The sequence below is a fragment of the Saccoglossus kowalevskii genome, chromosome 22 (genome assembly GCF_978046115.1).
Source record: "Saccoglossus kowalevskii chromosome 22, keSacKowa6.1, whole genome shotgun sequence".
Lineage (NCBI taxonomy): Eukaryota > Metazoa > Hemichordata > Enteropneusta > Harrimaniidae > Saccoglossus > Saccoglossus kowalevskii.
In genome coordinates this window covers 16,997,422-17,011,578 of record NC_140662.1, presented here as the reverse complement: position 1 = coordinate 17,011,578, position 14,157 = coordinate 16,997,422, and the positions used below count along the sequence as shown (strand labels likewise).

The 14,157-nt window shown below is 36.3% G+C and overlaps 1 protein-coding gene across 1 annotated transcript; it reads left to right on the top strand.

Moving 5' to 3' along the window:
• The first annotated feature begins 466 nt into the window (after positions 1-466).
• Positions 467-13,360, top strand: LOC144353819 (uncharacterized). Its single transcript, XM_085495791.1, has 12 exons — positions 467-818; positions 3,095-3,245; positions 3,489-3,595; positions 3,741-3,998; positions 4,104-4,230; positions 4,418-4,637; positions 4,931-5,114; positions 10,232-10,425; positions 10,841-11,101; positions 11,204-11,373; positions 12,832-12,952; positions 13,145-13,360. The coding sequence occupies exons 1-12, from the start codon at positions 467-469 to the stop codon at positions 13,358-13,360; spliced, it is 2,361 nt and encodes a 786-aa protein (XP_085351917.1).
• The last annotated feature ends 797 nt before the right edge of the window (positions 13,361-14,157 follow it).

Genomic DNA, 14,157 nt, shown 5'->3' with positions numbered 1-14,157 from the left:
ACATATTATAATGAGGTGGGCGCGGAAATACGTGCATAATGAGGTCAACATGGTAAAGGTCACACTGCAGACCCAACATGGCGACACGTTGAAATTCGAGTTTGTCGTAGTCGTCGTTTCTAATTCATCACAATGTGTAAAAAAGTAACTCGTACTAGTCGTAGAACTAAAAAAATATCGACTGCTACAATCAGCCGACGTCTTCTCGGTCAGAGGTCAGTTGAAGAGACGCTGTGATTGGCTCAGATGATTGTCAATTAGAACACCATTAACATAATTACCCGATGAAAAATCAACGGGTTCCTGCAGTGTCGATAGAGGCCCATGCAGAGTAAACCAGTCGGGGTGATTTCCCAGTTACAAGGGATTTTGCGCTAACACCTCCATTTCGCAATTTATTTAATTTTATTTAAACTACAAAAACAAATTAATCGCCCCGACTGCGCCAGTCTATGTTTGATCCACCATGCATCTCATGCGCTTTGCGGCGGTGTTACTAGTGATATTATCACTAATCAATGATAGCGAAACTATTTTTAGCCGTCGCCGACGTCGTCGTTCACCACCACCTTGCAGCCCACGTAACTGTGTCGTCAGTGATTGGTCTCTTTGGGGAGACTGCTCCGCTCCGTGTGGGACGACTGGAACTCAAACAAGTACCCGAACCGTGACAACGTCTGCTAGCTGTGGCGGTTCGTGTACGGATCCACTTACCAGATTCCAATCATGTAACAACCCCGGATGTCACGGCCACGGTATCCCTCTAACATCAAGTTGTAGTTGTGAGGATGAGTGGCACGGCACATGCTGTGAATATCGTAAGTCGATGACGTTATTTTTATTATATTCCTTGCTGCGTCATGACAATTATCCATGCGACAATAGCACAAGAGTGTAAAATTAAATGCATCTATTGATTATGAATAGTAAACTAGTCAATTATTATTAGAATTTCGTTGTAAGACTATCAATGTTTTAAAACGCATTTGTGTATAATTTCCCTAAGATACGCGCGCTAGTTTTTACGACCTTATAACAGTCTAAAATGCTGAACGCTCGACCAGAAAAGTTCCCCAAATGACATATATATGCCTTCTAACTTGCATTTGGTATACACCACAAGTCATTTCCCAATATAGATATTAATTTAATTTACCTGTTGTTAAAATGAGTAGTATGCAATTGAGTCTTAAGCATATTTACAGTTGAACGAACAACAAATCACTGAATAAATCATAGTACAATCTGAACTTTTTTGGAGATTGAAAGAAGAAAAGTATATTTTCGCACCATTTATGTTATTGAAAGCGGATGTACTTTATGAACGGTTATAAATACCGGTAGTAGATATTATGTTGAATGCGTCATGCGTCCAGCACGTCAAGTATAATGGTTTTATCATAAATAATCATAAACACAAACCGTACTATAGGAAAACATATTTTCGCATGTTATTGAATCGCGGCAACGCCATGTTTCTATTTATGTTTTTTTTTTTCGTGTTTACTTTATCACAATTGTTTCATTGTATTTGATTTATTTGTAATCCATAAACGCCTTAGTTATGATAAATTGAATGCAAATATACTTGTAAACTTTGTACCATTCTGAATGTCACGGAATTCTAATGACGTAGAAATAGTTATCTGAAGTCATGACAGTTCAGTGCAATAAAGCATTTTGTTTTCCATATTCTAATACAGATCCCGATAATCCAATTGGCTCATGCAAAGGGTTTAGACTTTTGACACTTTTGACTTTTTCACAAGATATTGCAATATCTCAAAATATTCATGGTTTCGTACTATATTTCTTGAATCATTGTTAAGAATGATAACACTTCGGGTAGTTCCAGCTGTCAGCTAAAACGTGTGTACGTTATTTCAAATTCTTCCCACGTCTATTCCCAATGTTTCGCCTAATGTATATATATTCACAGCTTGAGCAAATTTTACGGTGAGAAACCACTCAAAATATTTGCAACTAAATCACTATATCCCCGAAATTGTGAATCATGGCTTTAAAAACAATTATATTTTCTAATTTCAATGGGATAAACGGGTGGAAATCAATGTTCATGAAAATAACATTTTTTGAAGAAATACGAGCTCACAAGTTAATTCTTAACATTCAAATGCATATATTTGTAATTGATATTAACAGTAAATGACATTTGTGACCCGACGTTATCATGCTTTTGGTTTTCTATAGCTGATGACTGTCTGCCCATAAAACAGGATCTAATGGCGCATAGCCACACTTACATGAACGACATAGGAGAAACCCGCTCTTGCGTACTTACACATACTCATAGAGCTGATCACCCAGCAATCCCGTAAAATTGTCATCACACTAGTTTCCCTAAAGCAAACTATCAATCTAGAATTTAATGTACAAGAATAATTTACTAAGAAGATGTAACGCCAATAACATAATCATCACCATAATCTATTATAAACAAATGTCATTAAATGCTTTAAAATGTATGCAGGAAGTATTGAGTTAATTGATGCGCAATTTGGTGTGTATCATCTATGTCTGTTATAACTTCTAAAAAGCACATCCAGATTGGCAATGTGCTTTCAGTGCCACATTGAATTTCAAAAATGGTATGTAATTGAATCATGTTGCACTTGTGGAACGGTATGTTGGTAACATTATAAGCGATAATGGTGTGTGTTCAACTTCCATGAATTTGTGATGATGTACCATCCATTTTAATGGTCAAAATGTGACAGTATGTTCATTGCTGTGCTTACTGTAAATAGTTACAGGATCCCAGTTATTTTTTATACTAAGTATCATATATTCCAAGCAGCACACATGGATATGTTGATGTTTATTTATAAATTAATGCAGACATTAAATAGAAAAGCTTGCTAATTTCTAATGCCAATCAATATATCACATTGCGGTTGTCACGATGAGTTCATTTCGGTGACTGCTTATGTAAGATTAATGACTAACATGATGTTTAATCACATGGTTTGTCAGACACATTGGATTTGTGATTTTGTTTAGGAAATATTCACTTAACCGTACGCACAAATGCTGATACTGCATGCAATAACATTACTACTGTTGTTACTTACAGCTTGCACAGCTATTGCTAACTGTCAGCAGTTACAGTGTACGTCATCAACGAATCAAGCATGTCATCGATGTAACTATGACAGAGGTGGAGATATTATTGCATATCAATTGATAGATTACGGTGGATATCCTAATAGGATATGTGAACGTATGTCTGTTATACTATATTACAGAATAAACTAAATTATAAACGAATAAAGCTCAACGAATCCGGAGCTTTAAGTTGAGATTTTCCACTCAGATAAATAGTGTAATATTCGTTTATATATAATACGGAAACTGCGAGAAATGTCATGAGCGGCTGTGATAAGTTTTGTTATCAAATCTCGCACATTCAACGTGATTTCGTTTGCATATGCATTATATTGTTCATATGCACGTACAATTACAGAGAGATGCTCCTGGCGTCCAGATAGTCAGTTTTGTTACCCTGGAAGATGTACGACAACGCCCTCAACGTGTTCATGTGCACCAAACTTCAGTGGAATTAACTGCCTGCAAAGTAGGTGTATACAGTTTATTATGCGTTATAATGAACGCAATTTGCTTTTTCATGCCATCATGGTTATCGTTTCACTTGTGGCTGAAATTAGAATAACTATATTGAACTTAAATATTGTAACGAACTTGTATCCTGGCTTTTTCAGTGAATACATCTCCCGTTACGCAATACTGTTTAGGAACACTGATTCAGACGACTGGTGACTACAGAGTAGGAGCCGACTGTGACGATCACGTGATGGCACCTACAACTGCTTACACAAATATCCAACCAGATCGTATCCAGGTTGAGTGGCATAACAGTTACATAGGTCCTAACGCCGCTGATTGGCCACAGCAGTATTATGTGGAAGATTTCAAAGTTGGCGTCATTTCAGCATCCTATGATTGGTGGGTTATCAGAGGTAAGCGTTGCAGACAAGTTTTGTTTCATTACGTATTTCGAGTTGTTTATAATATGCTTAAATTTCTACTCGACATCTAATATTTTTGGTGTTTTGTTCATCTAGGCGGAAGTAATGTCAAAACTGGGACAGTCACATGCTCCACTGGATACAACCAAGACAATCCAAATCAAGCTGTGCACGATTGTGACGTCATAGATAACATAGTTTTTGCTTTTCAACATGAAGACAGGTACGACTAAAATAGAGATATTAGATTTGCTTCGATAACTCAGCTTTCTGTAACGCTACACATAATAATTCAAACTTGTTTCAACTTACAACGTGGCACTATTAAATTTCCTATATATTTACATTAATTTTGAGAAATATTCGTAATATAATATATATTCACAGTCTCCATGAATTGTTCCTGCTAGGTTTTACTTTAGAGCAAAGGCCCGCAATGGTGGATACATTACTATAAGAAATTATGACGCAACTTCCGGTTACACGATTAATCCCAAGAATTATTATGCAGGAATTGATGTAGCACGCACTGCAGACTTTACCCTGGACTATCAGCCTCCAGACCATTGTACAGTTACGGGAAGTTGCTCTGATAATATGCTCGATATTGGCCGTGCAACAACAAAAATTGTAGGTCAATTCTGACATTGTGTTCTTTACACAAACTCAAAATTTATTCTCACTTTGTGTTATATGCAGAAAACGTTCTGAGTTTTGTGACCACCGTGATAAAATTACTTTGCAACAAACGCAGAAATATTAGAGCACTGAGGCAGTAGTGATTAGTCAAATTTCCAAATTTGTATCTGTCTGTCTGTCTGTCTGTCTGTCTGTCTGTCTGTCTGTCGGGCTGGCTGGCTGGCTGGCTGGCTGTCTAATCAATATGGGCTTTTTTTTGCTTAATATTTCTGTTTTCTTTACAGGGTGATATAAATGTGCAGTATAGTGGTTGGCATGACGACCTTTCTGGTATATCACGATATGAATATGAAGTATACAAGATGCAAGCTTATGGTGATGTATTGGGATACAGGTCAATACCACCTGTACTGAGTGGACAAGTAGATCTACCAGATAAACAGTTCAATATTTCATTAAGTGTCCCAGGTATAGCAAATCTTTTAGTTACATAATTGACTATCCGATTAAGTGGCCCAGGTATATTAGATCTTGTTAGCACTGTAATGTATATAGCATTTATTTATTTTTCCCGGTTCGCTTTTTGCAGAAAATTCTTGGATCAAAACTAATCCAATTTGATGTGCGTGCACGGCGGAATGCAAGAATGTTTCCAATCTGACATTAAATCAATATATATATATATTATTTATGAACGAGCAAACAAACCAACTCGTATAAATGCAGGTTGCCACTCAAGTCAACTGTAAAATGTTCTTATCATTTCAAAATAAACATTGAAATATCGATTTATGGCGAGGTATGACAATGCAGAGCTGAACTACTAATTACTCACAATTAAAGGATCTCGTAACCATATCACGTGATTTTAAAGGTCACAAGTTGCTATCCGTTTTAAGGTGTTTACAAGTATATAGTAAGTTTACTGCGAATTTCGTTGCAATTTCAATTGAAAATCAAAATATCCAGAAAGTGTATCACAGGGTTGATGTAGGCGTATGTCTAAAAATCTACTGACCTTTTGTCTAATACTAAAAAACAGCGTGTGCAATACCATATTTGGGCATTATGATGGGCAATATGTTTTAACAACAACCAAACAGTCCCATCACACAAAAAACAATGAGAGAATGATTAGAGTAAATTAAATACTTTTTATTAAAGAGGAAGAGAACTTTAAATAAGTTGCCCCACTAGTAGTGTGTTCATAGTAGCAGTATTGGTCTTAAATTACGAACACAATCGACATTCCTTCCATGAAGATTTTTGAGTGGGACTCTGGTTTAGCGAACTATCTGACTTTAACACAAGATTAAATCGAATGGGGTACACATTGTATGAGAAACAATAATATGATCCGACATGAAGAGCCGCAGTTCACTCAACTAACCTCTAATAATAAATCAGTTTAACTCCTCCCTTCCGTTTCTCTGTTGGAACATAAGCCAACATGTGTTGAGAGTTTAAAAAAGTTTTTAATATTTAAATATTTTTAATATTTTAAAATTTTCCGATTGTGTATCAATAGTACTCCCACTGTTGAAATATCAGTTACCGACAATCGAGATTACGTCGCTCACGCCGTTGTTAATGTTATTATTTACTTCGACCTCCTTTTGGATTCATTGTTTTACTTCCTTGTAATATTTATTTATATACTATCTGTCAAAATTACGAAACGGAAATCATAACTCGCTTTAATTTGCTTGTAAGCAAATTCCGTCGATGAAGCCACATAACCTTGCTTAAACTCTGCATGTGCTTGTTGTCACAGTGTAAGGCCTACTTATTGATATTTGGACAGAACTCACACTAGAGGGGGTCCTTGCACTGCTAGAATGGGGCAGACAAGACAATAGTACTGGAGATGTAATACGCAGATAGCAAAATATTAGGTTAAAGCTTCTGGCTTTTAATACTTCTTAAAATAATGACAAGAAACAAAGCACACAATAATACAATGAATAAATTCACTAAAATGGGGCATTGTCTAGCCAATCAAAATGTGGTCTTTCTAGCGGCTGTCTTGTGATGGTAGGCAAGTCCGTAGATCATAAACTTCACACCTGGTGATTCTAATTGTAAACAAGTATTTATGACCTGTCAATCACCTTTATGGCACGACAACGCACACCGTTTCTTCCTATGATTCCATCACCTCTATTTGCAAGATTTTACATACAATACAGACTGCTGACTCTTGTGTTCGACCGATCCTTGTTGACGCCAGCATCGCGCATTCAATTGCCATTTGGTAGAGAGATGGTCGCACAGCTCTGTCATGTAGTCCTAAACATGAGTATGGCTTCTGTAGTAAAAATGCACTTTGTGTCAGCACTAGCACTTGTAATTTGCACATACAAACATACAACAGTTTTAGTCACTGTCTGGAACATTTGAATAAAAGAAAGAGAATGTTTGTACAAAGTTTAACAACTGATAAACTGCTCACCTGTTTTGGAAATCAAAAAGTATACAGTCTCAAGAGAGTCACGTTGTATATCTTCTGAGCATGTGTAAGAGATTCGATTGACATATGTTTGGTAAGTTAAGGTTGTTTTGAAGAGGTAAAGTTTCTGGACACGTTACCTGAAACGTATTACTAACCCAATCATTTTGTAAGCCCAAAATGTAGGTAGTACTCGGTAAATTAGTAAATGACTGGGTATTTACACATCACTTTAGCATTCAACTACAAACTGTTTTATTACATAACATTAATTTATATCATATGTATAAATTACTCATCTACTTAATGTAGAGATGCAGGTTCGTGGGCAGACAGTCCTGGCTAGATTGTGTTCAATGTTCTATGTTGGATCATACTCAAAAAACAATTTTAAAAAATATGGAACCCAGGCACGCATATGTGATTGAAAGTCCCGAAAGTTTTTTTGCGTTGCTCTTTGATTGACAAGTCACTGTTGATGTTATATGCAAATGAGTTGCTGGCCTCAATTACGGAGCAGCGGTGCGTAACTTCCAGTCCAGGGCAATTAACTAGTCTCGCAACTAGCCTCGCCTCCAGCAAGCAAGCTGAATGAAACAAAACAAAGTTAACTGTTTCACCCTTATCTCGCAATATGTCAACAACTTCTCGCCTGGCAGCTTCCAGTGATATAATGTTAAAACATTCGATTTTTTATTTATTTTCATAAAGGAAGAAGACCCGATAGGGCGATTTAATGTTTTGCATTGTCGGCGCAACTAAAAATGTTTCCACATATTTTTTACTCTAAAGAATGAAACACTGAAGTAAACATGTTCCGATCACCGTGCCGTCCATTGTCATGCAATGGACAAACACCACTGTTGTTGCTGTCCTCGATAACTAACTTTTCAGTGTCAAAATACACAAACGGTTAATTAAAAATAAAAAAAAATACCCTGGAAATTACAGAAAAATCGGCAACGAGATGCTGTTTTTAAACACCGCGAAAAAATCACGCACTCGGCCATGCCATCTTGGTTACCTTAATCGGAAACCCCCTTGTCTGCTAGCATGCACCGGTAGCGATGTCGCAAAGTACGTTGTACGTCAGTGCTCGGCGACCTCTGGTACTATGGCACTCTATGAATGAGGCATTTCCAGAGGTCATGGTTCGTTTAATTGTCATCGACCCGTCTTGTCTGCAGTCTGTAGTTTCCCTTTCAATGCGACTTCATTTCGAAAATGTTTCACCGGCGATTGGGTGATTGAGTAGTAGAAACTGCAAATAGCCGCTGTGTAGTCAAATATTACGGCCCATTTCAACAGGGTCGTCTAACTTCGCACGGTTCAATTCAACAGGGATCGCGGATCTGCGTCATTTTTTTAAAGGGTTGAGGGAAGGTAAATTTAGACTCAACCCACCCAATGGCGATCGCTTTGTTTGTATAACTGTATGAATATCGCATCCGCTTTACGTAATCCATTATGCCCCTCCTTCAGTGGGATTCATAACACGACGCCATGACAGTTTTCATGCATGGTTGTGACTTCGCGGACGATTTTTCGTCCGTTTCCCTCAAATTGTGAATATTTTTATTTTATTTTTTTATCTGACGATTTAACATCAGCAAATGTCGATGTAGTGTTAATTTCTATGAGTTTCTTTTACAAATATGAAGCAAATGATTCGTTTTTATCACTTTTTTACAAAATGGCGATTATCTCAGTTTCATTTTTTACTCAAAATTTCAAGTTTAAAACTATTTAACTTCTAGACGGTTCATTTGTTTTTTGAATGAAATTTTCAGGGGTGATTATTCAGGTCTATCCTAAGTAAATGGCTTCGTATGGTTTTACTGTCTTCATTGGAACAGAAACAATAGAGCTGCGAATTAGCGGCTCTGTTAATTGTGAACGATTTATAAAATGTGAATGTTTCAAAGAGCACTGTGTAAAAACTTTTCAATGGCAACACTAATAAATAAGCCATTATGATCCTGGTGAACAGAAGTTTAAAACAAAAATGTTTTTAAATCAAAATCAATGTATACATTCGAAAGTTAAATAGTATAAAGTGCACTTTCACCTAAAATGCATGATTTTAACTTAAAAGAGTGTCGCATCCCACATATGAGTTGACGTACACAATTTACATTATTCCAGTGCCGCGAAGAGACCTAAGTGACCTAGCAGCTCTGTTGACATACAGCGTTAGATTTTGTCGTCGATTACCAATGTTTGATTCGTATCAGGAACTGATCAGTACGCAGTGAGTGATTCCTTGCAAAGTGAGGCTCAATGCACATATATCAGATCAAGGAGCTTAGAATCTTCGGAAACAGTAGTCTCTGAGAGTGTTCTCTGGTGACTCAATTGCGCCATCTCTTATTATACTTGGGAATTTTACAGAACGTTGTGGACCGGTTGAAGATTCTTAAAATTGCATGACATTGTTATAGATTATTACTGAGTTGAACGTACTTTTTTGTGACATTATTTTATTATTGCTTCGTGTGTGTACATTTCTGTGTAGTAATCTGTATTTCATATTATTGGAACTATTATTGTTGTTGTTCTTTACGATTGTTTAAATTAAGAAACCCTATCAGGTTAATACAGTGCATATGGTTGTATATTGTTAATATACCAATTTTGTTTGTTAGTATCAATCTAATACATGATAGATTAATAAGATTAGTGAGCTGGATCGAACCTGCATGTGAGATTGCTAAGGCATTCTGGATTGATATATTGTTTTGAACATATATTGAGTTGTTGTTGATTTATAGTTGAAGTGAACTATTTGTATGAACAAGGCTCTTATAGTGATTAGCCCCGTCGGTTGCTATTGTAGTTAGTAAGATATATTGACCAGGTTCAGCTAGGTTAAATTTCTTGTTGTAAGTACAGCTATGCAATTGTAGTTATTGATTGTTGTTAACTTTTAATCCTTCTTTACGAATTGTATTAAAGTATTTGGGTTTGATATTGTTAAACCCTTGTCAGTAACTTGTTTGTATGTGTGTGTGTTTCTTCACCCTGTGGCGTGTTACCGTTCGTTGTATACTGACTAGGCAGCACCACGGACCCACGTTGGCAGTTCATTAGATACAATAGGTCATGTTTTATGCATCAAAGTATCTCTAAATTTCAGGAGTATATTGTGTGGTGTTGAACATTGCTGACTTTGCTGGTAACACTAATAGAGCCAGGCGGTTCCTAATATTTGACGACGACAGCAGAGTAAATACAACGGACCGGTTTCCTCTCTGGGTTGACTCTGCAGCGGAGAACACCAGCTACATTTGGCAAACTGATCTTCAAGATTCGAATCATACTGGGCCACAGGTAATGTGTGTTTTGTAACAATTCAACGAATAAATGTGATGAGTATGCCATAAATGTAACACAACAAAGTGATGAGTACGATGTGCAAGGGCACCACCTTATTCATGAACAATGGACCACGGTTATGTTGGTCTCTGCTACATATGCATTAATATGAGGTAATTGAGGATACTGCAAAGTATACACAAAGACAGTACAGCGGGAGTATCGACCGCATACTGTACATCTTTTGTGCTGAAATCCACAACGTTTAGAACAAATTTAACGAACTCTTTGTGTGGGGTTCGGTGACACCATGGGAGGGGGCAGCCGTTGTACTGTCTTCGTGCATACTTTTTGGTATCCTCGTAATAACCTCATAGTATGTGGTGAACATCATATGATCCTTAATAAACAATAACTACTTCTCTTATAGGTAATACTGCAATGGTCAGGACATTTCTATAACTGGTTTCATATGGAACATAAATTTCTCAATGCTATTGAAGATGATTCACCCCCATTGGCACCGCAGTATGAAGACGTCACTGGTCAACCTCCAGCAACCAGGTCACGTGCGGCAATACCAAATGTCAACGCCATTGTGCGTTTCGAAGTAAATTACGGTATAGACCACCAGGGAGGACGAACTATCGATTTTCCGTCAGAAAACTGGCAAGACGTTGACAGTATTTTGGTCAGTGACGACATTGTACTATTATTGTATTTACTCGCTCATAAACATTGTTAATTGTTAATTGGATTGTAACTATATTCTTTAATTGTTTTTCTTGTACAGGCAGAACAGCAAGAATTTGACATACCACGCAGCGATGGTGATTCCATTCATTTATGGGTGAGAGCTGTAGACGTGATGGGCAATACAGACCAGGATGATGTTCTGATTCACGTGGATTCGTCACCGCCAGAGATTCATAATATTGCGTTGATGGAAGATTGGCAGACACGGTACACTTTTTTATTTCTAATACAATATGTATCTTTCCATTTAGCCACGCATTTTACAACATAATAACGTCAGTGAATGACAAAAATGTAACAAGCTGAATTCAAACTATCCGTTATTCATGTCAGTAAAATGTTAAGTGGCTGGTAGCGAGTGAACAAGGCTGAGTGTTTTACGGAAATAAATCAAATTGGCCGCAATCTCTGCAGTCAAAATTCTGGCAAAACACACAGGATATTTTTGTGTGATGAAATGGGCGTCACATGCATACCAGAAATTGGAAATTGAAAACAAAAGATACACTGATATTCAGACTACCATGGTTCACATACTACTAACATAAAGTAACTATGCTATGTTAATTTGTAATTTGAACGGAATTTAAAGATGAAACTTGAAAATTGTTTGCTCTGGATTCTGATACGCAATTGTGAGAATTCTTAAAAACTGATTAAACTTAGTGCGGGTATATCACCTTTGCTCAACTCACTGATGAGACTATGCTAGAGAAAGTTTTCACATTTGCTGGTAATGGTACGTAGGAAAACCAATATGTATGTATTGAACCAATTATCAGTGAAGCTAAATAGTCTGGAAAGAGGTTCACAATATCCATTATGAAAGTTAATTATTAATGTCTATGAATTCAAAAATTGGGAATAAAATACATCTATTTATTTACAAGATCTTTTTATGTCAATGACTTCCATCCAAAAAGTAATTTCTGTCTCTAAAAGTAAAAATAAAAATACTCCTATGACATCTCGAAATCGTAAATATAGTGATGTCCACACTAAATCTATATTTTTTTCAATAGTAACTGGGTAGCTATTACTATAGTGGTGGCAATTGTTATGTTATGATTTGTTCATTCATTTTAACTCACCGGATTTAGCATCTGAGGTATAGCTTTTTCGTTATATTTGTCACATTTCTCATTTAGTAAACTATCCTTAACTTAAAAACTCACTTTCTAAAGTATATTACTATAAAAAGAACACAACATATCGCTCAAATGTTAACTACGAGAAGAAGTGATGGTCTTGAAACATCTTAGTAATTTGCTATTTTAGTAACCTTTTACACCAACGTTACGCCGAATGACCCGAGATTATTCGGCGACATTGGGGCTTTGCAGATTTGTGCCTGTACTCAATCATTATATGCATTCACTATTTGTAAATATAATGTCCATAGAATTCCTCGTAATTCACAATAAAAGAAAACTCACTTAATCGCTTCACAGAACCTAGAGCTGATTTTCAAAGTTTTAATTACGGGGTATACGTGACACGATCGTCGATGTATACATTTTTACTTAAGACTTTAGTCATATTAATTAAACATAACTTTTTTGACCGTCAGACCATCGCTTATTCACCACATGGGTTGAGATATTAGCCATTATATATTTATAGTTTATTTGGTTTGAATGCTCGCCTATCATGTTTTGCTTTCAGAATTATTTTTCAAACTTTCGACGACCATAGTGGATTACATGATATTCAATGGAGTTTGACTGGCATGTTTGGCGTTAACGTTTCACTTAGCGAGACAGACATTGCTGTCAGAAGACCATTGGTAAGTTCGTATCTTTTGCATCTACATACATCAAATAAGCGTACATACCAATGACAATTGAAATAAATAACAATTATATTGTAGTGTATAAATGGACTGTGTTTATTCATGCATTTCAACCTTATTAGGTCCAGCATTCAATTCAGACTTTACCGTAGCTTACTAGTGTATTCACTACCGCCTCGTTTTCAGATTGGTGTTTCGCTGTGTGATCTTCCAAGCTGTTCTTGCATACCGAAAGATGGCGAGTGTTATTTTAGAGATTATGACGTAGAACTCTCTGAAGACTTGCTGGGCATACCAACTGAAGACCACGAAGAAATCAAACTATATTATTATATTTTTACAGTCACAGTTACAAACAATGCTATGCTCACGACCACAAGATCGTCCCAGGTACAGTACTAAACCGAAAACACTATGTGCCATATATAATATATTATAACATATTATAATTTTTCCAAAAATTAAAGTTCTTATATTAGACATTTATGAAAAGGTTGGTCGAGCGGATATGCGTCATGCGTTTCGTTCTAGTTGTGTAAAACGATTCACATTGCATAGATCTGTGACCCGTTATTCATCCAAGAATTTCGTATGCTTTGATAGTTTCACCCAGAGTCAAAATTTTGTTTAGGAAATAGATCGTACATGCTTTGTTAACAATTTTGTTAAAACTGGATTGACACAAGAAGTGTATTGACGCAAATGAATACTGCATAATTTAGACAAAACATACTTTCCGTAATAGCTCGAACTTGATCTCCCAATCCAATTTTCTTGTGGTCGTGTCCCGAAGCAATCGGACACATGTTTGTTACAACTAAGCATTTTCATAAAACTGCTATTCAAATAATCAATTTCAGTGGCCGTGAAGAGCAGTCTATGTTGTTTACACTATGCACTGTGTTAAGTTTTTTAAGCATATTAACTTATTATTTTATTCAGATTACGGTAAATGCAAGTGAACAATTTGTTGGGCCGCTGAGTACAACACCTGACTACGTAGGTGAGAAAATCTCATGAAAGTTTGTTATGCTTGTTAAAATATATATGTGTTTTTGAGAGATGTGTTAAGGCACCTCAATACTCGTAACTGAGATTACCAATTCACAAAAAAATAAATAAAACACACTATTAGATTTGTTCATATCGTAAACTTTGCTGTGACAGTCCAAGGATAACTAGGTGCGTAATACAATGGG